This window comes from Vulpes lagopus, chromosome 3, assembly GCF_018345385.1.
Source record: "Vulpes lagopus strain Blue_001 chromosome 3, ASM1834538v1, whole genome shotgun sequence".
Taxonomy (NCBI): domain Eukaryota; kingdom Metazoa; phylum Chordata; class Mammalia; order Carnivora; family Canidae; genus Vulpes; species Vulpes lagopus.
In genome coordinates, this window is record NC_054826.1 from 131,755,044 (window position 1) to 131,778,730 (window position 23,687).

General features: G+C 42.7%; 1 protein-coding gene across 3 annotated transcripts; it reads left to right on the forward strand.

Moving 5' to 3' along the window:
• The first annotated feature begins 18 nt into the window (after positions 1-18).
• Positions 19-22,957, forward strand: CLCC1 (chloride channel CLIC like 1). 3 transcript variants are annotated; one of them, XM_041747339.1, is made up of 13 exons: positions 19-171; positions 712-797; positions 8,874-9,014; positions 9,404-9,505; positions 11,276-11,383; positions 11,880-12,101; positions 12,344-12,484; positions 14,125-14,218; positions 16,060-16,157; positions 16,421-16,567; positions 18,986-19,324; positions 21,100-21,387; positions 22,652-22,957. In XM_041747339.1, exons 3-12 carry the CDS (start codon positions 8,886-8,888, stop codon positions 21,355-21,357), a joined length of 1,638 nt encoding a protein of 545 aa, XP_041603273.1. In that variant the 5' UTR covers positions 19-171; positions 712-797; positions 8,874-8,885; the 3' UTR covers positions 21,358-21,387; positions 22,652-22,957. The 3 variants fall into 3 exon arrangements, with proteins under 3 accessions (XP_041603273.1, XP_041603272.1, XP_041603274.1); XM_041747338.1 differs by having other exon boundaries at positions 21,100-22,957; XM_041747340.1 differs by having other exon boundaries at positions 12,030-12,101; positions 21,100-22,957.
• Positions 22,958-23,687: the final 730 nt, after the last annotated feature.

A 23,687-nucleotide genomic window follows, 5' to 3' on the forward strand; every position in this document is an offset into this window, starting at 1 on the left:
CGCGCCGGGCAGGACGCACAGCCGCCGGCCGAGCGAGTCGATGAGCGCGCGCGCGACGCCCCGCGCCCGCCGAAGCGCTCGTCTGCTCCACAGCAGCTCGCCATCTTTCCCAGCCGACCGGCCGGGGGAGCGTCTTTCTTCCCGCGACGCGAAAAGGCGGGCGGTGCGGCGGTGAGTCGGCGCGGCCGGGTGTCGGCGCCGCGGGCGGGCGGGGAGGCCGCGGGGGCCGGGGCCTGGGGCGACCCGCCGCCTCACCCGGGGTCGCAGCGCCGCTGCTGTCGCGTCACCCCGTTCCGAGAGCGGCCTGGGGTGCGGGACCGGCCGGCGCGGAGCGAGACCCCGACAGGGGCGGACGCCGGATGTTGTGGCCGTTAGCTACCCCTGAAAGCTGCTCCCAGAACTTGAGCAGACAGCGTCAGCGGCGTAGTTCAGACTTGGCCGCAGTTAATTTTTCAAGACTCCAAGGCGGACTTGAATGTAAAAAGCTGGACGGCGAGTGGGCGTGAAGAGCCTCGCGTTCTCCCTCGGTGGCGGCGGCTAGGGAAGCTGGCCCCGGGGGAGCGGCCCCCGCGCGCGAGCCCACCTGCCCGCGGGCGCCCGACCTGCCCGCGCAGCCTCCCGGGGAACACAGATCTGACTCGGCAGTTCGTCTTTCTCAGGCAGTTGTAGTGCATCAGATATTTTTTTGCTATGCCCATTTCCTCTTCGCAGGGACTTTGCTGGGAGAACTCAGTCCTTTGCCGGCCCTCAACCCAGTTTGTTTTCCTGATCTGTCAGACGAAGATAGCCACACTAACGTGAGTTTCTGCGAGAATCCAATGAATGTCTGTGACAGTGTTTGGCACATAGTCCTCAAACACTGCTATTGTAGATATTATAATTTTGCAATTAATGTGAAAGCTTTAAGCAGATAAGAAAAGCGATTTTAGAAAAGGAAGAACCGGAGGAGAGAGCTTAGTATTAACTGCCGAGCAGTAGAATCAGGTGCCGCCGTTAACGTGAACCAACACACGATGGTCGTTATCCTGAACACTTTGCTTCTTGGACTGAGATCTGCCGTCACCAGGAGCTGTTAGAAGTGCAGAATCTCGGATCCCTGGGTGGCGCAGCGGTTTGGCGCCTGCCTTTGGCCCAGGGCGCGATCCTGGAGACCCGGGATCGAATCCCACATCAGGCTCCCGGTGCATGGAGCCTGCTTCTCCCTCCGCCTGTGTCTCTGCCTCTCTCTCTCTCTCTCTGTGACTATCATAAATAAATAAAAAAAAAAAAAATTAAAAAAAAAAAAAGTGCAGAATCTCAGGCCCACATCAGACGGGCTCCGTCGGAAGCGGTCTTTCACAAGATCCCCAGCAGGTTTAGACACAGTTTTGCTGGGAGGAAGTGTGAGATCGACTGTGGGATTTCTCCCGGAGCTCCGGCCTTCGGTCAGTGACCGCGGGCCTCGCAGGAGGACTTGCAGCTGGCGCTGCTCTTCCACCTCACCTCCTTGACTTTCTGGGTTTCTTCAGTTCCTGGTCCTGGGTAACGCTCTGCATCTGCAGAAGGTCATTGGAGAAAGTAGCATGGCCCAGTTACATGACTTTTGCGGGTCACGGTCAAAACTCAGCTTCTTGACAGGTTTTGGATGAATCTCCCTTGGTGTAGAGTTCCCGGTAGAGCTGTCTTGCCGGGTGTTCATTCCCGCATTCCAGCTTCCTGACACAGCAACACACTCCTGGCTTCCCAGGGAACCGTTCCACCGTCTTCTTGATCATTACACGGATGTGAGCTCTGTCGGCTTATGTTTTTGCTTTAGTACCTTTCTTTCTCTTTGTTCGTTTCTGTTAATGAAGGACGGTGAAACCTTGTTGCCTTGAAAAGCCTTTTCTGTAAGCTGCCATCTTCTCGAAGCTTCTGCTCAGTTCAGAGACTCCCTTTGTCACCTCAGTCCTTCACTACATAAAAGTATGTTTCTCCTTGGCAACCTGTGGAAGTCATTTCACAGATAACCAACTAATTAAGCAATCCATGGCTTCCCTGCCCCCAGATTTTAGTTTTCTCAGCTTCCCTGAAGTATTTAATACAGTTGACTAATGCCCCTTTCACTGTAAGGCCCTATTGGTTTCTGCAAATTGCATTTTTCAGCTTGTGCTCTACTGCTTCATTAGGCTTAACTCCCTTCTCTTGTGTTTGGGTCTTCTGAAGGGTTTATTCCTTAGTTTAACTCTTCCCCCCGCCCTCCATAAAGTGTACAGGCATCCAGTATTTCTGTTTCTAGAGTGCAATGGAGATCCTAGGATACCTTTTCCACCGTTATTATTACTTGGTATTTTGGTTTTTCATTTTTAAACATAAAAAGTTGTGGGTTTTTGTTTGTTTTTACTGTTAGTAGTTGGCTTCATTTATCAGTATGCTTGACCAGTTCCTTTGCTCAACATTGTTTCATTTATTCACGCCTTTTTCCTTTGAGGTTAAACTTCTGTAATATGTCAAGAGTCTATGGGCTGGAGACTTTCTTAGTCTTTTTACATTGGAAGAAATCTGTATTAGTTTGCTGTGGCTGTCATGACAAATTCCACAGACTAGTACCTTAAATAACTTATTTTCTTGCGATACTGGAGGCTGGAAATCCAAGATCACGGTGGCACCCAGATTGATTTCCTTCTTTCAGCTTGTAGATGGTTACCTTCTTCCTGTGTCTGCACCTCATCTTCCCCCTGTGTCCAGATTTCTTCTTATAAGGACACCAGTCATATTGGATTAGGGCCCATGCTGATGACCTCATTTTAACTTAGTTACCTCTTTAGAGATACTATCTCCAAGTATAGTCATATTCTGGGGACCTGGGGTTTTAGGACTTCAACATAAGAATTTTGGAGGAATATGGTTCAGACCATACAATGTCTCAATCTTTCCCATTTTATTTATTTGACATACACACACACAGGACAAGCAGGGGGAGAGGGAGAAGCAGGCTTGGCAGGGAGCCTGCTGTGGGCTCCATCCCAGGACCTAGAGATCATGGCCTGAGCTGGAGCCAGACGCTTAACCGACTGAGCCACCCAGGCACCCCTAGTCTTTCCCATTTTAAAAAAGCCTTTTGTAAAATATGAAATACAGAAAACTGTGTAAAATATAAATGTTCATCTTTGCAAATTATTAAAAAAACATATACCTTTGTGATTACTGTCAAAATCCCAGAAACCCTCCAGAGCTTTTTTTAATCATTTCATTCTTGATCTCAGAGGGAAGGATTTCAGTACTTACCATCACGTTCAGGGTTTGCCTATAGTACACTTCCTGGCAAAGTTTTCTTTTATTCTTGGTTTACTAATTGTTTTAGTCATGAATAAGTTTATCCTGTTTCACTCCTGATACTGATTTTGGTGGTCTTCTCTTTTTCTTCTTAATCTTACTATAGGTTTATCACATTTTTTAAGTTCTTTCAAAGAACTAATTTTTGGTTTTATTTATTGCAAGTTTGTGTCCTAATTTATTGTTTTTCACACGTGTTTATTTTTGTATTGAATCCTTTCTGTGGTTCTTTTTCAGGCCTGAGGTGTTTCCTGCTATGTATGCATTGATCAGAGCCTTGCTGAAGACTCAAGGGGGTCTGGTTCCTTTTTTTTTTTTTTTTGTATATTTTTTTTATTGGAGTTTGATTTGCCAACATATAGTATAACACCCAGTGCTCATCCCATCAAGTGCCAAGGGGGTCTGTTCCCATACCAGTTCTCTGACACAGACTGGATGTCCTGCAGTTCAGTTCTGACACAATATACCCAGAGTAGTGCACACCCTCACAAGTTAAGGTCACAGTCCTGTTCAAGGCTGTCTCCATGACAGACACACACCTTGGGGACCACCTGTGTGTCCTCTCTGTGAAATCCAGGCATGTCACTTTCCTGGCACATCTGTGTGTCACCAACCAGCTCCTCTGAGTCTCAGTGTGCAGAGTTTTTATTGTGGTTTCAGTATGTGGGCATGACTGGTTAAATCATTGGCCATGTGATTGAACGTCACCATTTTCCTTCCTTCCCTGAGGTTGGATGGTTGAAAGTTCCAACCCTCTAATCATGTGCCTGGTCTTTCTGACCATCCCCCACCCTGAAGCTACCTTGGGGCCCAGCAGAGTCGCATCAGTAGCACCTCATCACAAAAGACACTGCTGTCACTCAGGAAATTTCTAGGGTCTTTGGAGGAACCGGGGTCAGAGACCAGATGTCCTTTATTATATTGCAGGGGCCCTGTGCAGATCTCTGGAGCTCTGTCTTTGCAACTTTCTCTTGTCTCGGTCCCCAAGATTCTCAGCTCTGTTTCCATAGGGGCTTTCTGGGCTCTGTCTGAGTTCCCCCTTCCAGTGCGCATGGCCTAGAAACTGTTAGGAAGGCAGTAACCTGGGGCAGTGGAAGGGTTGTCTGCGTTTGGTTCCCATTTTCCCAAGACTGTTATACTTGCTTGGTGTACAGTGTCTTGAAAACTTGTTTCATAGATTTTGTTCAATGGTTTTGGTTGTTCAGGCAGGAAAGTACACCTGGTCCCTGTTACTTCATTTTGGCCAGTAGCCTGCTACTGGGGGTAGTAGCGCTCTGGGGAGCATGGGGTACTGTGGCGTTTCCGCCTTCCTGCTATGCTAGTCTTTGAATGCTTCAAATTTTCTCCACCCTCTGGTCTTTATGGTTGCTAGATCTACTCTCTGGATGTTCTTTTCCCAAGTCTTCCTAATGTTAGCTTCTTATCATTTTTTTCTGCTTAAATATTATGGTTATCTTTTTTTTTTTTTTTTTTTTTTTTAAAGATCTTATTTTAGGGCAGCCACCGTGTCTCAGTGTTTTAGCGCCGCCTTCAGTCCAGGATGTGAATTTGGACACCCGGGATCGAGTCCCACGTCGGGCTCCTTGCATGGAGCCTGCTTCTCCCTCTGCCTCTCTCTCTCTCTCTCTGTGTGTGTGTGTCTCTCATGAATAAATAAATAAAATATTAAAAAAAGATCTTATTTTATTCATTTGTGAGAGACCCAGACACAGAGAGAGAGGCCAAGACATAGACAGAGGGAGAAGCAGGCTCCCTGCAAGGAATCCGATGCAGGGCTCGATCCCTGATCCCAGGATTAGGACCTGAGCCGAAGGCAGACGCTCAACCGCAGAGCCATCTGGGCGTCCCAGATGTTGTGGTTATGTACTGCTGTGTGACAAACCACCTCAAAGTTTAGAGGCTTTGAACAGCCATTTTATTTCTCATGATTCTGTGGGATTATGGGCCTTAACTGGACTCATCTGCATAGTTCTTTTATTTATTTATTTTTAAGATTTTATTTATTTACTCACGAGAGACAGAGAGAGTGAGAGGCAGAGACACAGGCAGAGGGAGAAGCAGGCTCCACGCAGGGAACCCGATGTGGGACTCGATCCCAGATCTCCAGGATCACACCCTGGGCGAAGGCGGCGCTAAACCTCTGGGCCACCAGGGCTGCCCAGTTCTTTTATTTCACATGATTTTGGCTGGGTTACAAGTCTGTTACCGTGAGATTGGACTGGGACCATGAGGATGACTCATTCACATGGCTGGCCATTGATGATGTTTGCCAGCTGGGAGCTTTGCGACCCTACACATGGCCTGTCCATGTGGCTAAGCCTCACAGCATAGCAGCAGAGGTACAGTAGTAGGCGTTCCAAAGTGATAAAGTAGAAACAGCTGAACCACCTATAGGCCAAACCAGGCCCAGAACCAACGCAGCATCACTTCTCCACAATATTTTGGCTAAATATTGTGAAGCTTTATAAAAACCTTTGCTCATAGAAGATTGTGATGGAAACTTCATCCTGCTTTTGAAACAGGAATTGCATTCTACTCTTGAACTGGGCGAAGGCATATGACTGAGTACCTGACTGCTGTTATCTGTATTTTTAACAAAAGTTGGACCCTCTGCAAAAGGGATTTTACTAGCAACTAACATAACTAGAAAACAATGAATTGTAAATTGTAATATCTCCCATTTATAATTCTTGGTAAACCACTGATGTAAGGTTATCTTATACTTTTTCTTATAAAAACCCCTAACTTTTCCCCTGCAGTGGGCCACAATTTGGGTTGCTCCCCAAATTGCAATTCTAAACCCTAAATAAATGCTTTTATTTCAGTTTTTCCTCTTTCCGTAGCCGACGGTGGTCACAGTCCAAAGTCAGGAGGAGGGAAAATAAACTCTGTCTCTCTATGGGGACTTGACAGAGTTCTTGGCTATCTTTAATCTCTTCCCTACATTGCTTAATCCATCTGTGCCATTGTCCTTCATTTTTTTTCCACAGGACGTTTCACTGTCTCAAATTGTTTTGTCAACTTATTGTCCCCTCTTGTCCCTGTTTCTGTGTACCCCTCCCCTCCTTCTTAACTTCTAGCTTCTTAACTTCTAGCTTCTTAACAAAACCTGGCCAGGCTAATTTCCTGGTGTCTCCGTCACATAAGACAGTGCCCAATATTCAGTAGGTATTTAATAAATGTTGAACAAACGAATGCTGAACTTTTCTCCAAAACCATGTTCTCATTCTGAATTTCTTTTGACGTTAATAATACCACCTTTTTGTTGTTGGTCAGCCTTGAAATCTTGGCCATGCTTGCTGTTTTCTTTCCTTACGTACATTCAGCAGCTGAGGCTTATAGAACTGAACTTTAGAATGTGATTCAGCATCCTTTTGCTACTTCAGCCTCCTTGTAGGACTCTCTGAATCCAGTACATTCTGTACACTTAGTACTGTGATTTCCCCAAATGTGACTCCCTCGCCATTCACAGCTACTGTTAGCAGTTGAGGTTGGCAATCGGCATTGTCCCACAGCCGACCTTGTCATACAGCTTTCTCCCAGCCCCACCATGTCCATCCTCGAATTTACAGTTTCGAAGGTTCATGGACTCCTCAGCCACCCTCACCTTGCCCTCTTAGGCACACTTCCCTGTCTCTTGCCGATGCCCATTCTTGTGCCAGTTTCTCCCAGTCAGATGTCGTTGCTTCATCCTTTGAATCCCTGTATAGCTTTGACCATTTGCATTTGCTGCTTGACATGTATTGAATGTCCCTCATGCGCCACCCACTGGGCCAGGTGTTGGGCTTGGAAAAGTGGAGGGGGCAAGATGGAGAGCCCTCAGCAAGGTGAATTCCGATTGGAGTAAGATAGTACTTTCCCCTGGAAAAGTTCACATCATAGCACAGTGGTTTTCTAACCTCACTGCCAGTTGGAATCATCTGAGATGCTTTAAAAAGCCAACCGCCTGGGTCCCACCCTTAGAGATTCTGATTTGACTGATCTGGGATGTGGCCAGGAGATTGGGGGGGGGGGGGTTAGAAGCTTGCCAGGTGATTCTAATGCACAGCCAAGATCACCAGCCACTGTGCCAACAGAAGAGACTGACCAGTGCGTGGCTAATTTGATTGTGTGTTGTGCTAGAAGAATAAAGACCATGCTGGGAACACAAAGGAGGAATGTTTAATATAGCCTGGAGTTGCTTTTATTTTTACAAACTAGACTGTAAACTCAGGACTTTCTCATCTGGGAAATCCCTTATTTGATTTTTATTCATCGTAAATTTGGAACAGGCTGTCCAAAAGAACTTTCTGCAATGATGGAAATGTTCTGTGTCTGCCCTGTCTAGTGTGGCAGCCACTAGACCCATGTGGGAGCACTTGAAATGCAGCTAGCATGAATGAGGAACTGAATTTTTAATTTTATTTAATTTTCATTAAATTTAAATAGCCACGTGTGTTTAGTGGATACTGTATTGGGGAGTATCGAATAGAGGCGGTATTGAGTATTCAAATGATTTGACAGTGTTTGTGCAGAGACTTAGATGAAGCAGATTATTTTCTCTGAATGGTTTGGGAGTTCAGTCACCTTGTTTGAATCTTCATACCTTTCTATTGTCCATGTGTTAAAAAAAGAATTTTGAGGGAGAGAGTGGTTAAATACCTCTTCTTTTCTTTCTTTCTTTCTTTATTTATTTATATTTATGATAGTCACAGACAGAGAGAGAGAGGCAGAGACACAGGCAGAGGGAGAAGCAGGCTCCATGCACCAGGAGCCCGATGTGGGATTCAATCCCGGGTCTCCAGGATCGCGCCCTGGGCCAAAGGCAGGCGCCAAACCGTTGTGCCACCCAGGGATCCCAATACCTCTTCTTTTCTAAAGCAGTTTTACTGAGAAGTGTCTCATCTACTATTCGCTCATTCAGAGAGCACAATTCAGTGCTTTTTGTATATTTACAGACATGTGCAGCCATCACCATAGTCAGTTTTAGATCCTTTTTCATCACCTCAAAAAGAAGCCCTGTACCATTTAACTACCAACTCTTTGTTCTGTCCCTAGCCCTGAGCACCTACTAATCTACCGTCCATCTCTAGATTTGCCTGTTCTGGACATTTCATATAATGGGATAATTTACCATCTGGTCTTTGGTGCCTGGCATCTTTCATACAGCAACAGTGCTCTCGAGGTTCATCCATGTTGTAGCATGTGTCAATACTTCATTCCTTGTTATGGCCTAATAATCTCCCATTGTATGGGCACACCACATTTTAGTTATCCATAGACATTTGAATTGTTTCTCCTTTTTCTGCTCTTGTGAATAATGTGGCTGGAAACATTTGTGTACAAGCTTTTGTGTGGGTATGTGTGTTCATTCCTTGGGTATAAATCTAGGACTGGAATCCTGAATCATACAAAAAGTTCCTATTTTCTTTTTGTCTCAGCAAGAATATGTGAATACCATTTTACTGAGTATTTTTATTTCAGTTATTATTCAGAAAGAAACCATTATCTTAGTGTTAGAGTGAAGTAGATAGTTTTTATTACAAAACCATTTTTCTATAAATAATCATATTTCATTATGTCTATTACAAATTTTTTAGCCTTCATGCAGGATGCTGTATTCTCTGCTGCTTTGTGAATGTCTGTGGCTGATAACTGGTTATGCTCATGATGATGACTGGATTGACCCCACAGACATGCTTAACTATGATGCTGCTTCAGGAACAATGAGAAAATCTCAGGTATTAAAAAAAAAAGTGCATGTGCAAGTGGGTAAGACCTTATTGGTCTGTAATGGAAATAGTCTCCTTCTGTTACTGTTTCTCACAGTTTCCAGGATCAAGAGTCATGTATCAATGACTACAACCATGTAGAATATCTCCCTGATTCTTAGTCTGAGAAGATTTCAACTCCACCTGTTTATTTCTGTCTTGAATATGAACGTAAAGCCCATTGAGCCACAAACTTACTTGATTTTAGTTCTTGGCTAGTATATAAATGTGAGACTCTTTTTTGGTTGTTCAACACAGATGGAAAATATAACAGTCATAAGATGATGAAGTCACATTTTAGTGTTCTTTAGGTTATTTTCACAACTGAACAATAAAATAAAATCTCTGTTTTGCTTTAGGTAAAATATGGTATATCAGAGAAAAAGGAATTCAGTCCTGACTTATCACATGCTGACGAATTGTTGGAATGTTATAGCAAACTTGATTCTTTAACTCATAAGGTTAGAATATTTTTAATTCCTGAATTTTATATTACTTATAGTATGTTAAATTGCTGTTTCCCGTCTTTGCTAACATTTTATATGTTTCTGTGTATTGTACAATTTGTATATAATTTTTTCTTTAGTTACTCTAGCCTCGTTTTCTCTTTCATTGCTCTGGCCTTTTTTTTTTTTTTAATAGTACTTTTATTTTCCTGTTATAACATTTATCTTGCTATGTTGTAATTATTTCTTTACCAGACTGAACATTTCTTGGAACAAGAAATATGTTTAATTCATTTTTGATTCTCTATCAGCTGTCACAGTGCTGGGTTATGATGGACTCATGACAAAGGTACCCATGAAGAAATGGGCCTGTGACCACCTGATGAACATAAGAATACTCTTGTAAATAGAAGGGATTATTATAATTTAGTGTGTGGTAGCTATTCCTTCATTTATTCAATCCTTTTATATGTATGGCTGAAATAGAGTTTATGAGAAAGGAAATAAATCAAAATTATTAAGGGGTTTGAATGGATGTTGTGGGTGGGAACCAGCCTCTTGGCTGTGGAGACTCAGCTGGTGGCCCAGTGGAGGGGGCCTCAGAAGGAGACGGGTGGCAGAGGTCTAGCAATGCTGAATGCTCCAGCTGACACAGTGATGGGTGTCACAGTGATGGGTGTCGAGGAGGAAAGTGTTAGGTTTCTTCAAAGTGGAATAGACAAGTTTAGGGAGCTGAGGGAGGAGGGAAAGGGGTGGAGTGAAGGAGGGAGGTTTCCAGCTTGAGAGGCTTGGGGAGCTTGTGAACAGAGATACTGAGATCTAAATTCCAGATCTGCAAGCGCTGCTGTGGTTCTTACTGGGTGTAAATGGTCTCACCCAAGTGCTTGCCACGAGACGCTTGGATAAAATTTGCCTCAGTTTAACTATGTTTTGTAGTACCATGAGCTTGTTTGGCTGTATACTGGGAAATGCCCCAGGGTGTGATCCTGGAGTCCCAGGATTGAGTCCCGCATCGGGCTCCCTGCATGGAGCCTGCTTCTCCCTCCGCCTGTGTCTCTGCCTCTCTCTCTCTCTCTCTGCATCTCTCATGAATGAATAAATACATTCTTTAAAAAAAAAACAGAACATTCTCAGGGCACCTGGGTGGCACAGTTGATTTGAGTCCAACATTTGGTTTTGGCTCAGGTCGTGATCTCAGGGTCATGAGATTGAGCTCTGCCGTGGGCTCCATGCTCAGTATGGAGTCTGCTTGGGACTCTTCCTCTCCCTCTGCCCACCTTGAAAATAAAGAAAGAAATCTTAAAAGCAAAACAAAACACCCCACAGACAACATTTCCATAAAGGGGCCCCTGGGTGGCTCAATCAGCTAAGCATTCAACTCTTGGTTTCAGCTCAGGTAGTGATCTCAGGGTGGTGAGATGGAGCCCCCCATCTGGCTCCACACTAAGAGCAGAGTGTGCTTGAGATTCTCCCTCCCTCTCCCTTTGCCCCTCCTGCTCATATACTCTCCCTCTCTCTGTCTCAAGTCAGTCAATCTTAAAAGAATTGCTGATAGTCAGCAAAAACACTGCCAGTCAGGGCTAAGTGCTGGACTTGTATTCCTCATTTGTTGCCTACCTGCCCTTTGCAAAAGAGAACCCACAGAAAGTAGGGAGTTCTACGTTTTCATATAGCTGATAATTGCAGGCTCCTTACCTTGATCTTGATGGGGCCACTAGGCTAGAAACTTGACCCTTACATGAAACTTTGATGCTATCTAATGTTGGATTTATTCTGTGATTATAGATTGATGAGTGTGAAAAGAGAAAGAAGGAAGACTATGAAAGTCAAAGCAATCCTGTTTTTAGGAGATACTTAAATAAGATTTTGATTGAAGCCAGAAAGCTCGGACTCGTGAGTATTGGTGTGATACCAATCAGTGTAGTGGATATTTTCATTATTTATTTCAAATGGGGAGAGGTGCTTTAAATTTGCTATTTGAACTTTACTAAACAGTTGGAAATTTAATGCATTCATAACTTGGCAGGGAAATTCCATGCTGGCCTTTGTTTTCTACTACTTGCACATGTTCTCATTCACACTGATGTAAGATCATTCTATGCTGAGAAAAAGAACAATGTGTTTTAAGTAGTTCTTCCCCTACCCCCACCAAAGCTTTTTACTGTGGCAAGGGCTCCTTTATAGAATTGTATATCATGTGCATATTGTTCATAATTAATGTTTTTCACATGTATGATCTCTGGTTTTTATGTGAGACAAATAGGTGGATAGTATTACTCTTATTTTATACATATGAAATGTGAACCACATATATATTTACTTCCAAATTGGCTTTTCTTTTGAAATATTTCTCTTTTCTATTTTTTTTGGGGGGGCAAATTTAATTCAGCCTGAAGAAAACAAAGATGATATGCATTATGATGCTGAGATTATTCTAAAAAGACAAACCTTGTTAGAAATACAGAAGTTTCTCAGTGGAGAGGATTGGAAACCAGGAGCCTTGGATGATGCACTAAGTGATATTTTAATTAATTTTAAGTTTCATGATTTTGAAACCTGGAAGTGGCGATTTGAAGATTCTTTTGGAGTGGATCCATATAATGTGCTAATGGTAAGAAGGGACAAGGGGGGCGTAAGTTACAGCTCATTTTTAGAAATGCTTTAAAAACTCCACCATAAGTACGTTAAGAACTTGTACGAAGACACTCCTGCTGAATTGACCATGCAGCAGAATGGCAGAGGTGATGTTCCATATCTGAGACCAGTTCTTTTGTTTTTGCTGACAGTTATCATTTTGTGGTGGGGAGGATGGCTTGGCAGTAACTCTGCTCTCCACTTCTTCCTGTTTTCCAGGTGCTTCTGTGTCTGCTCTGCATCGTGGGATTAGTAGCTACTGAGCTGTGGACGTATGTGCATTGGTACACCCAGTTGAGGCGTGTTTTATTCATCAGTTTCCTCTTCAGTTTGGGATGGAATTGGATGTATTTATATAAGGTATTAAGTAGGTAGAAGGTTTTCAGATGTTTTAATGTTACTTCATAACAGAAAACTTGGCTCTGACTGGGGCTGAAGGCAGTAACTGGAGAGGCCAGGGAGAGGGGAGGACACTGGCAGCCGCTCACCTGTACCTGGTGTTTTGGTCCCTGACCAGTTTGGTGCAGGGCTAATTTTCATAACCCAATTTCTGATGGGTGGTATTTGGGCCAGCTAAATCGAAATAGAGCTAAGTAGATACATTTTTTTTTTTTTTTTAAGATTTTATTTGAGAGAGAGAGAATGAGAGAGAACAAGTGGGGGAGGGGCAGAGGGAGAAGCAGATTCCTCGCTGAGCAGGGAGTCTGACATGGGACTCAGTCTCGGGACCCTGAGATTGTGACCTGAGCCGAAGGTAGATGCTTTACTGACTGAGCTGCCCTGGCGCCCCGGTAGATACATTTTTAAAATTTTTATGTAGGTAGTTGAGGGTATATGCTTTTATTCTTTGCCAGAAAAGATATAAAAATATTATTTTTTAAAAGATTATTTTCTGAATATGAAAATGATATGCTAATAATAAGACAATTTAGAAAAGATAGTAGGAAAAAAAAAAAAAAAAAAAAAAAAAAAAAAAAAAAAAAAAAAAAAAAAAAAAAAAAAAGAAAAGATAGTAGGTCATAAGGTGAAATTTGATTTTTTAAAAAAATTACCTATAATTTTGTCACCTAGAGATAATTGCTGTCAATATATTGAGATATTTCTTTCCAGTATTTTTTCTAAATTTTAATTCTTTCAAAATTGGGATCATGCTGAATATAGAAAATCAAATGAAGCACCTACTGTTCCTGTCAAAATAGCATTGAAGGACAATTTTAGATCTTTCTAGCAGGGTGAGTCAAGTAGCAAAATATTTTCAATGAATTTATCTGATTAAATCTTTGTAATACATCCTTAACCTTTTGCTCTAAGTTCTATAGCTTCTAGAACTAATTACTTACAAATTAAAAGAAAAAAGTTTGGTTGAATATGCTATTTTGGCGATTTCCCCCAAACCAAAAAAAACCAACACATTATGTAGGCCATTTGTGCTGAAACCAGAGTAAAACACCATTTTATCGTGAATTATAAAAGAAAATGGGGATCCCTGGGTGGCGCAGCGGTTTGGCGCCTGCCTTTGGCCCAGGGCGCGATCCTGGAGACCCGGGATCGAATCCCATATCAGGCTCCCGGTGCATGGAGCCTGCTTCTCCCTCTGCCTGTGTCTCTGCCTCTCTCTCTGTGAGTATCATAAATAAATAAAAATTAAAAAAAAAAAAATAAAAGAAAATGAGTAGTCATTTAATATATATATTTTTGGATGTGGTATGAATTATATCTGAACTAATTTTTTAAAACAATCTTTTCTAGTCAAAGATTTACCTTTCTCATCAAAATTACCTACAAAGATATAGTTCCTTATCCTTACTCGTTGCATTAATACTGTGCTTTGCCATGAGCAGAGAAGAGCTATTTAAAAAATGTATTTTTTTTTCTATTAAAAAACCATCAGCAATCTGTTATCTGGTGAAGAAGACATACTTTGAAGTCAGGTTTTTGGATATGTAGACATAAACCTTCATGTTCACAGCCACTCATAGCTCCCTTTTGGTGTTGGTCAGCTCGCGTTCGCACAGCATCAGGCTGAGGTTGCCAAGATGGAGCCATTAAACAATGTGTGTGCCGAGAAGATGGACTGGATTGGAAGCCTCTGGGGTAAGGTGTTGGTTCATCAGGCCTCATTTTGAGTAGAATTTCTAAGAAGGAGAGACCGTATATTCGTAAATACAGAGAAATGATAAAATACCAGAAGGACGCTTTTCCTGACTAAGTCTTCAGTATCAGAAGAACATGCAAGAAGGGTCAGGGTTCAGTCCATGACTCTTGTGCTCATGTAATATCACAGGGAGGGAGCAGGAACCGTGTCTTTGCCAGCTCTTGTATTACCGGTCTTCTCCATAGACTGTGATGGAGGTGATGCTCATCTTGTCTGTCTAGTGTTAGGAAGAGTGTCCACAATGTTACTAAAGAAGTGAGTCAGAGTTCATATGAATTAATAACCATTTTAGGCTTAATATCCTTATATTGACTTATGAAATCTTATGGTGTAGCTTTACTGTACATCTTTTTTAAAGATTTTATTTATTCATAGAGTCACACAGAGAGAGAGAGAGAGAGAGAGAGGCAGACACACAGGCAGAAGGAGAAGCAGGCACCATGCAGAGAGCCCGATGTGGGACTTGATCCAGGGTCTCCAGGATCACGCCCTGGGCTGCAGGCAGCGCTAAACCGCTGCGCCCCCGGGGCTGCCCTGTACGTTTTTTTTTTTTTTTAATTTTTTATTTATTTATGATAGTCACAGAGAGAGAGAGAGAGAGGCAGAGACACAGGCAGAGGGAGAAGCAGGCTCCATGCACCGGGAGCCCGATGTGGGATTCGATCCCGGGTCTCCAGGATCGCGCCCTGGGCCAAAGGCAGGCGCCAAACCGCTGCGCCACCCAGGGATCCCCGTTTTTTTTTTTTTAAGAGGAAAGTTCTTTAACTTTTTTTTCCCTCACAGACTGTATAACGTTCTCACTACTGTTGACTGCCTTTGGTTCTGTATATTTAGCAACAGGAATGGTTTAGTGTTCAGAGGCACTTTATAAACCCAAGTCCATAACTGACACAGATAGAATCTCCACAGATTGTACAAAACAGGGTATCCAAAGTAATGTTTCTTTAAAAATTATGGGAACTGACCCAACCCAGTCTTGCTTCCTGGCTACAGGGGAAAATTGACTGCCTCCTCTAGCTCAGGCTAGTATGTAATGTACATAAGCCTGATTTAGAAAAATTGGGAATAGGGGGCAGCACGGGTGGCTCAGCAGTTTAGCGCCGCCTTCAGTCCAGGACATGATCTTGGAGACCTGGGATCGAGTTCCGTCAGGCTCCCTGCATGGAGCCTGCTTCTCCTTCTGCCTGTATCTCTGCCTCTCTCTCTCTCTCTCTCTCTCTCTCACATGAATAAATAAATACTAAAAAAAAAAAAAAAAAAAAAAAAATTGGGAATAATGTTCTTTATTTTGCAAAATAAGAACTGACTTTTTAAATTGAAATTTTATTGAGATGATCCTAGATGCACAGGTAGTTGTAAGAAGTAAAACAGATGGGTGCACCCTTCCCCATTTTCCCCAGTGGAAGTGTCTTACCTGACTGTAGCAATCACAGCCAGAATATTGACTTTCATGTAATTCAGCAATCTCACTCAGATTTCTGTGGTTTACTTGGCTTCATTTGTAGGTGATAAGGAATGGTTTTTAAATATTTACCTTTTAGAAATTTTCATAAAATAAAATGTTTTAGCCACATAAGACTTGTCTAATTTGAAGAAATTTTTAAAATATTTTGGACACAAGGTGAAAAAATTTTAAATCAGAGTTACAGGGAAGCTATTTGTACAGCATTTAAATTTGGTTGGTGGCAGGGACAGGGACAAAACCAAAATGTTGTCTTATTTGGGAATGAAATGTGACTTTTTTTTAATGACTCAGTGTTTTGTCTGTTTCTTTAAATAGAATTGTTTAGAAGTTCATGGACCTATAAGGATGACCCATGCCAAAAATATTATGAGCTCTTACTAGTCAACCCTATTTGGTTGGTCCCACCAACAAAGGTAATAGAATATATTTTGTAGAAGTTGCTTCTACAAAGTCTGTGAAAAATCTCTTCTATTAAAAGTTGTTAGTGTTTTTTATAATCATTTTGCTAATAATAAACTCTTGTAGAAGATATACTTCTGTTGCACAGTGATTTTCACATTAAAAGCATTTTAATTTATGAACATAATTTTGATCCCAGTGCATGGTGAATTTTGGCTCATTCTGTGTGCTCCATCCTTTGAGGGAAAAATTAAGTTGCTGTGATCTTTTGTTTTAGGCACTGGCAGTTACATTCACCAACTTTGTCACGGAGCCATTGAAACACATCGGGAAAGGAGCTGGTGAATTTATTAGAGAGTTCATGAAGGAGCTCCCAGTATTCCTTCACATTCCAGTGCTCATCATCATGGCGTTAGCTGTCCTGGTTAGTATAGAGCACTGTTGACTGTCAACAGGACTTGTAGAAAAAAGGCAATTATAGAACTTAGACTTTTCTGCTGTTGTAAATCAGGCTAAATTATGCTTATTGGTATGAAAAGATGATTTTTAAGTGATACAGATTTATTTATACTTACATATATATATTCCTTTAAGCGAGGACATGATTCTCATTTGACTGTAGATGTCATGGCAGTGACTTAGAATAATAACATCTTTTTAAATTTGTTCTTTAACTTGGTGAATTAATATACATGAAGGCAGTTGTTTAGTCCTCTTTGAGAAGGGGGGCCTTCTTATCTCAGACTGAGTTTTTGCCTCACCGAGAAGGGAAGAGCATTGGCGTTCCCATGGAATCCGGTCAGGATGTGGAAGAAGGTAGGTTACTGAGAAGCAGTGGAGGGGATCCAGGAACAGGCATTTATTAAGAAGAAACATTATTCATCATTCTTCTGTGGTCTCTTCGGCTTTTTTATTGTTGAATTTTGGCCTCTACCTTAAGAGAGCAGTTGTCACATAAAATGAAATGTAAAGAACCCAGATGTGCCTGGGAAAGGCCAGGTTTGTATTTGTAAAGAAATGAACCTATTTAAGGTTTATGACTTTAAATATTTTCAGTGTTTACTTTCTCTGATGGATATGAATAGACCCAACATAAGAGCAATTATCAGACAATTAGTACCTTCCAGTTAAAATTATTAAATTAAAAAGAATTGTGTTCCCTGAGGATACAAAATTTACTACATCTTATTCACTTTGAAATTATTCCTGTTTTGGTTTTGTGTTTTGGCTTGTGATTACAGGACTCTGGTTTAGGGGTATGGTTTTGTTAGGTGACATTAATTGTATAGTAGTGCAGATTTTCCTGGACTTCGGATGGGATTACATCCTGATAAACCCACTGTAAGTTGAAAATATCATAAGTCAAAAATAGACTTGCTGCACGTAGCCTTCAGGAATCGCAGCCTGGCCCAGTCCGCCTTAAACATGCACAGAACACTTCTGTTAGCCTGCACTTGGGCAGAATCATCTAACACAAAGCCTGTTTATAACAAGGGCCAGACATCTCACAGTTCATTGAACGTTGTACTGAAAGGGAGCGGCAGAATGGTTGTGTGGGTACGGAGTGGTTTTGAAGGTAGGGGTGCTCCACCCTCGTGTCCGCATGGCCAACCGGGGGCTGCTGCCCAGCATCACCAGAGGGGATCATATCCGAGGTTGTTAGTCCAGGAAAAGATCCAAATCCTAAATTTGAAGTAGTTTCTTCTGAATGCACTGCCACTTTCCTGAGCACTATGAAGCCGAACAGTTCTAGGTCAAACCATCCTCAGTGGGGGACGATGGTTTAGTCTTTGAAACTGAAATTATAAACAAAAACCCATCTAACCCTCTTATTGCTTCATGTGCCTAAGAAAAGGACTTTTACTACTATTGTCTTCAAATGGTTTCTTCAGCACAGTGATTTTCAAACTTGTTTTTAGGACCCTTTTGCATTTTTTTTTTGAAGATTTTATTTATTTATGAGACAGAGGGAAGGGCAGATAACACAGGCAGAGGGAGAAGCAGGCTCCATGCAGGGAGCCCGACGTGGGACTCGATCCCAGGTCTCCAGGATCCCGCCCTGGGCTGAAGGCAGGCACTAAACCGCTGAGCCACCCAGGGATCCCCCTCCCTTTTGCATTCTTAATTACTGCAGACCACAAAAACAAAAAAGCTGAAGACAGAAAGAGCTCTTGTTATGGGGGTTTTATTTATTGATACTTACCATATTAAGTACACAAGGACACCATCCATGAGCCGTCAGAGTGTGGAAGTCATTCTAGCCCCAGGAGACCTCCCCAAATGCTCAGAGGGGAAGAGTAAAAAAAGACTAAGATCTTTGAAATATGAAAAGTTTGACCTCACAGAGTTCCTGAAACGGTCTCTGGGATCACCCCCAAGGACCCCTAGACCACGCTTTGAGAACTGCTGCCTAGTTTTTCTCATGAAACGGGACTCAGAGGCCATTGAACTTAGCTGTCACTAGAGCCAAGTTTGTATTTATTTGTAGAAAAGTTACCCACATGAGAATGTTTATGGAATCGATGTGCAACTCTAATGTTTAGTATTTACCTCAGGTGGGTGTGAAAATAGCTGATGAGCAGTTCACAATTAGTACCTTCTAATTCAAGTTTCTAGGTTTTAGCCAAACTGCCCTTGTTACAATTCAGTCAAAATGTTCAGCTGATTGAAATGTCTACTTAACACTTAATCTAAAAAGAGGTCTCTAATGAATCAATAGTGAAACAGGTTTATGTGTCCAAATGCCATAAGTCAAGTTAGGTAATTTTGTTAGCACCTTGGATAATTTCATTGTGAGTCAGCCATTTAAATACTCAGGACTATGTATTTCTTTTCCTTCTAGAGTTTCTGCTATGGTGCTGGAAGATCAGTTAATATGCTGAGACATTTAGGTGGTCCTGAGAGAGAACCACCCCGGGCACTTGGGCCAGGTGATAGAGGACGGCTGAACGAAGTTGATTATAGACCTCATGGTGGAGCAGGTGATGCAGATTTCTATTATAGAGGCCAGATCGGCCCCATTGAGCAAGGCCCTTATGACAGAACATATGAGGGTAGAAGAGATGTTTTGAGAGAGAATGATGACTTGAGACCTAAGACTGGCAACAAGAGCCCCGAAGTGCTCCGGCCATGTGATGTACCATATGCAGAGGCGAGGGAGCATCCCAAGATGGTACCCGGTGTAAGTCAGCAACTGTTTATTTTGCTGTCCCTTCATGCTAGGCTAAGTGCTTCCTGAGAGCGTCTGGTTAGGCATTTCTTCTTTTACTTTCCATGGTTAATTATGTCAATACATAATTGTTTACTTTTTCTTTTCTGGTCAAATTTCGGCCCTCTCAGAAGAAATAAAATGAGATTTAATTTTTATGTTACATACTATTTAACAGAACAGGTGGTAATTCATAGAAATTTTATAGGAAACCAAGTGTGACTGAAATTTTTGCCTTTGAAGAGCTCAGAGAAAAGTCCTCACTGAAGGCCCTGGAACCCCCGAGGAACCTGCAGAAGAGCCCTAAAGGCTCAGCTGGATGGAAGAGGGGTCAGGAGGGGTCATAATACCCCGCTTTCCCAAATCTTTGGTATCATTGGCTAGACGCTTTTTTATTTTTATTTTTTAAGATTTTGAGAGAGTGAATGAGAGAGAGCACGCGAGAGCATGAGCAGGGGGAGAAGCAGAGGGAGAGGGGGAAGCAGACTCCCTGCTGAGCAGGAGCCCACCGTGGGCTTGATTCCCCACCACTCCAGGATCGTGACAGGAGCCCAAGGCAGACGCTTAACCAACTGAGTCACCCAGGCGCCCTTAGACCCTTACTTTCTACCTGCAGGATTGGCCATTTAAAGGGACATTTACATTTCTGTTTGAGAGAGGAATTTACATTGTCATTTGCAAAGTTTAAGTTGCACCTGTAAACCTTTGAGAAATAGTTATGAGCACAGTAGAATCTACAGAAAATCAGAATCCTTCCCATGGAGTTTCTTATAAGAATAAACATACCCACATACATCTAGAAAATTTTCAGGTGTTCCTTTCAGCTTTACTGGTTAACGGTAAGGCACCACTCATCACAGATCCTCCAGGGATTTCCCGGCGCACTTGAAGGGAAAGCTCGTGATCTCGGTGGCCCGGGGCCTGGAATGTCCCACAGTGGCCTTCCGTTAGCACATGGCTCTTCTCCTACGCTCACTCTCCTTTAGCCGCAAGGGCCTCCTCGCTGTTCTGTGAACTTAGAACCTTTTTACTTGCTGTGCCCTGTGTATTCGTGTGGTGCGTTTCTTCAGGCCTTTACTGCGGTACCACCTTTCTACCCTAATTTAAGCAGCAGTCCAACCCCAGCTTGGTATTTTGTTAATTTGTTGCTTGGCTCCCCAAGCTAACTGGAAGTTCGAGTGAGGGCAAGGGTTTTTGTCGGTTTTGTTCCTGCTGTATCCCCAGTACCTGGGACTTAATACAGACTCAATAAATTTTGTCGAATGAATTATTCTCACCAGGCAAGAGGAGTTAGCAGTCCTGGTCACCAGTCCTCTTGGCCTTCCTCAAGCTGGGTGACCAGACTACCTGGCATATCCTAGGTGCCCCACTCCTCCGCACACAGCTCTGTGAGGCTTAATAACATTTACATAATTACAGCACCACACCTGAGCTGGGATTTGAGAGTTTTTTTTTTTTTTTAAACATTTATTTTATTTATTTATGATAGTCACAGAGAGAGAGAGAGAGGCAGAGACATGGCAGAGGGAGAAGCAGGCTCCATGCACCGGGAGCCCGATGTGGGATTCGATCCCGGGTCTCCAGGATCGCGCCCTGGGCCAAAGGCAGGCGCCAAACCGCTGCGCCACCCAGGGATCCCCGGGATTTGAGAGTTTGATACAGATTTGCATAGGAACTTGTTAAATGCATTTGATTTGATTATTGAATCTTCATATTATGTTAAACAACTAAAATGTAATTCTCTGCAGCATAAATTACCTGTTTTGGATACAAAGCCGAAAGGAATGGAGGGAATCCAGGTAGAAAGCACACCCTCAGAAAGCAGTACTGAAAGCAGCCAGTGTGTGAGGCTGGGCTCTGGCGCAGACGCCTCAGAGAAGGTGGAAGGTTCTCCGGCAGAGAAAGAGGCCCAGCTCAGGACTGATGCCAGAGGCAGCCCAGAGGCAGGCAGCGCGTGCAGCCCAGCCAGCTGTGGAAAGGATCCGGATGGCGGCCCACGTGCCTAGAGGAGCACGGACTTCGACCGCAGCTTGGAGGTCATCTTTGGGTTTTGTAAAGTATACTCTTCACAACTACCGCTCTTCTTCAGATGCCCTGACTTTTACTCCACAGGTGCCGACTTACACACCGATATTTTTACTGACCATCAGAATTACCTAATACATACCTCAGTTTGACTTTATCTTTTGTCTAATTTCACTTTCATACTGATACCTCCTGTGAAGTTTGAGGTGTTAATTTTGCAACAGGACCTTATAAATGAACATATGGCAAGCATCTCACTAGTTTCAAATAATTAAAGAGGATAGTTTGGATCAGGGGACATTGAAAACTGAGTTTTATGGTTCACAGGCATATATAGGAACCAACTAGCCAACATGTTTCCTAGTGAAAGTCCTTTAATACCTACTTCAGTTAATGATTTGTTGTGCATTGGATTCGCTGTTTCCAAAAGTGGTGGGGAAGGCCACTAGTTGGCTTCACCGTCTTGGTACGCTTCAGCATCTTGATGCAGTCTTGGGAGTCCGCCCCCATCATCGTGGCCTCGGCCTTCTGAATCTGCCTCCATCGCTCAAGTCTTCCAGTGGTGACTGGGCCTGCTTCCTTAAGCCCCCTTTCTTTCTTTTCCCTCAGCTAAGACAGAACTGAAGATTACCAGAATTTAGTTACCACAGCTGGTTAATAAGTAGGTAATCTTGGTTTTCCGTAGTCAGACTAAGAATAGCTTTACTCCTTCCCCGCCAAATGCATACTTTACACATTGGTCGAGTACTTTATTTTTGCTAAATAGCAAAGTCTCTGTACATCCCTGGTGAAGTTTAAAAAGATGCCACTGTCAATGAAGATTTTAAAAAATCACCCCAGCAAGAGGATGTAAAACTTCACGTTCATATTATTTTCTAGTTTAATACTGCAAACACTTTAGTAACTCGTCAGAAAGGTAGTGTTTTCCAGAAAATGCAATAGGATTTTATATAAAAGTTTACATCACAGTAGGTATGTAACAAATGAACTACTGCAAGGCTGCCTGCAGTTGGGAGTGGATTTGTGAACAGCAGTGCTTATTAAGTCCTCCCTGAGGGCCAGACCTGCTCACACCAACCTGATGGGTAAATATGTGCCCAGGGTGGTAGCTGTCCTCTGAGCTGACTGGATTCTGAAGAGCAGTGACTGTCTCAGGTGACAGCCTGGAGCTGTGAGAGTGGAGTTAATGCTGTCTGAACTCCTGACTGCTTTTTATCCGAGAATGAATCTGTAAAAAATTAAGTAAAATCTCCTCTTTGTCTTCTTTTATTACAGATAACCGTTGGGGGATGCAGTCCACTTTGAGAGCTAGCAGGGCAACACACTGCTGCTGTTGACAGCAATTTAGGGAAGACACTAAAGCAGACTGAGCAGATCAAGGCCAGTTCATAACTTGAATAGAATTGTTTATTGTCCAGCCCATAATTATCATTAAAATCAAGGATTTTAGCAGCAGGCTTTTGGAAAATCACAATGGGTTAGACAGCTTTTTAAAAGCAGTTCTTAAATGGAATAGATAATGTGGAATGTTTACAGGGTCTAAGAACTGTATACACAAAATAAACACTTATTTTTACATTATTATGGTTCATGTGCTGTCTTTGCTCATTGAATATGCTTCTAAGAAAAAGCCCCCATGAAATGAGAGTTTTTAAAAGGATGCTATCTAGGACGTTATGTCCTATATATAATCCCTAAAGCATCACATGATCCAGGTGTTCACTGAGTACTTTTGACAAAATCTGATCTTAGAACCAAGAATAATCTCTTTCTTCCTGAGCCTTTAATGTGATTCCAGACTGAGTAACTATTTTTGTGAACCTGGCCATTTGGAGAAATGGTTCTCACTGCCCACCAAGTCCCTGAAGGATTTTTAGAAAGAACAGAGCCCCAGAACCCATCCCAGCTGTGCAGTCAGAAGCAACCAACGGTGAATGAGTTGCAAACTTGTTCTGGGGTGTGAGCATCTGCGTTCCAGAAGTCTCCCTCAGACTAAGGCCCTGCCTGCTGTGTCCCATCCCTGCTGTCATCTTTTGCTAAGCTTACTTTATGTCATGTCCTAGTTTACGCTTGTAAACTACTTCAGTGCCTGGGAGGAGGGGAAGGCTTAATGATGACTGAGGACAACCTCCATCTTCCATAATTAAATTTTGAGTTTTCATCTGTTTTCTACTTTCATGGCCTAGGTTCTTGATACAACTACATGAGTTTTGAGGTTGTGGTGTTTTTTTGACATTAGGTCTTAAAAAATTTAACAGCAGTATTTTGATATAGTTCTAAGCCACACACACTTTAAAAATAAAGGGCCCAA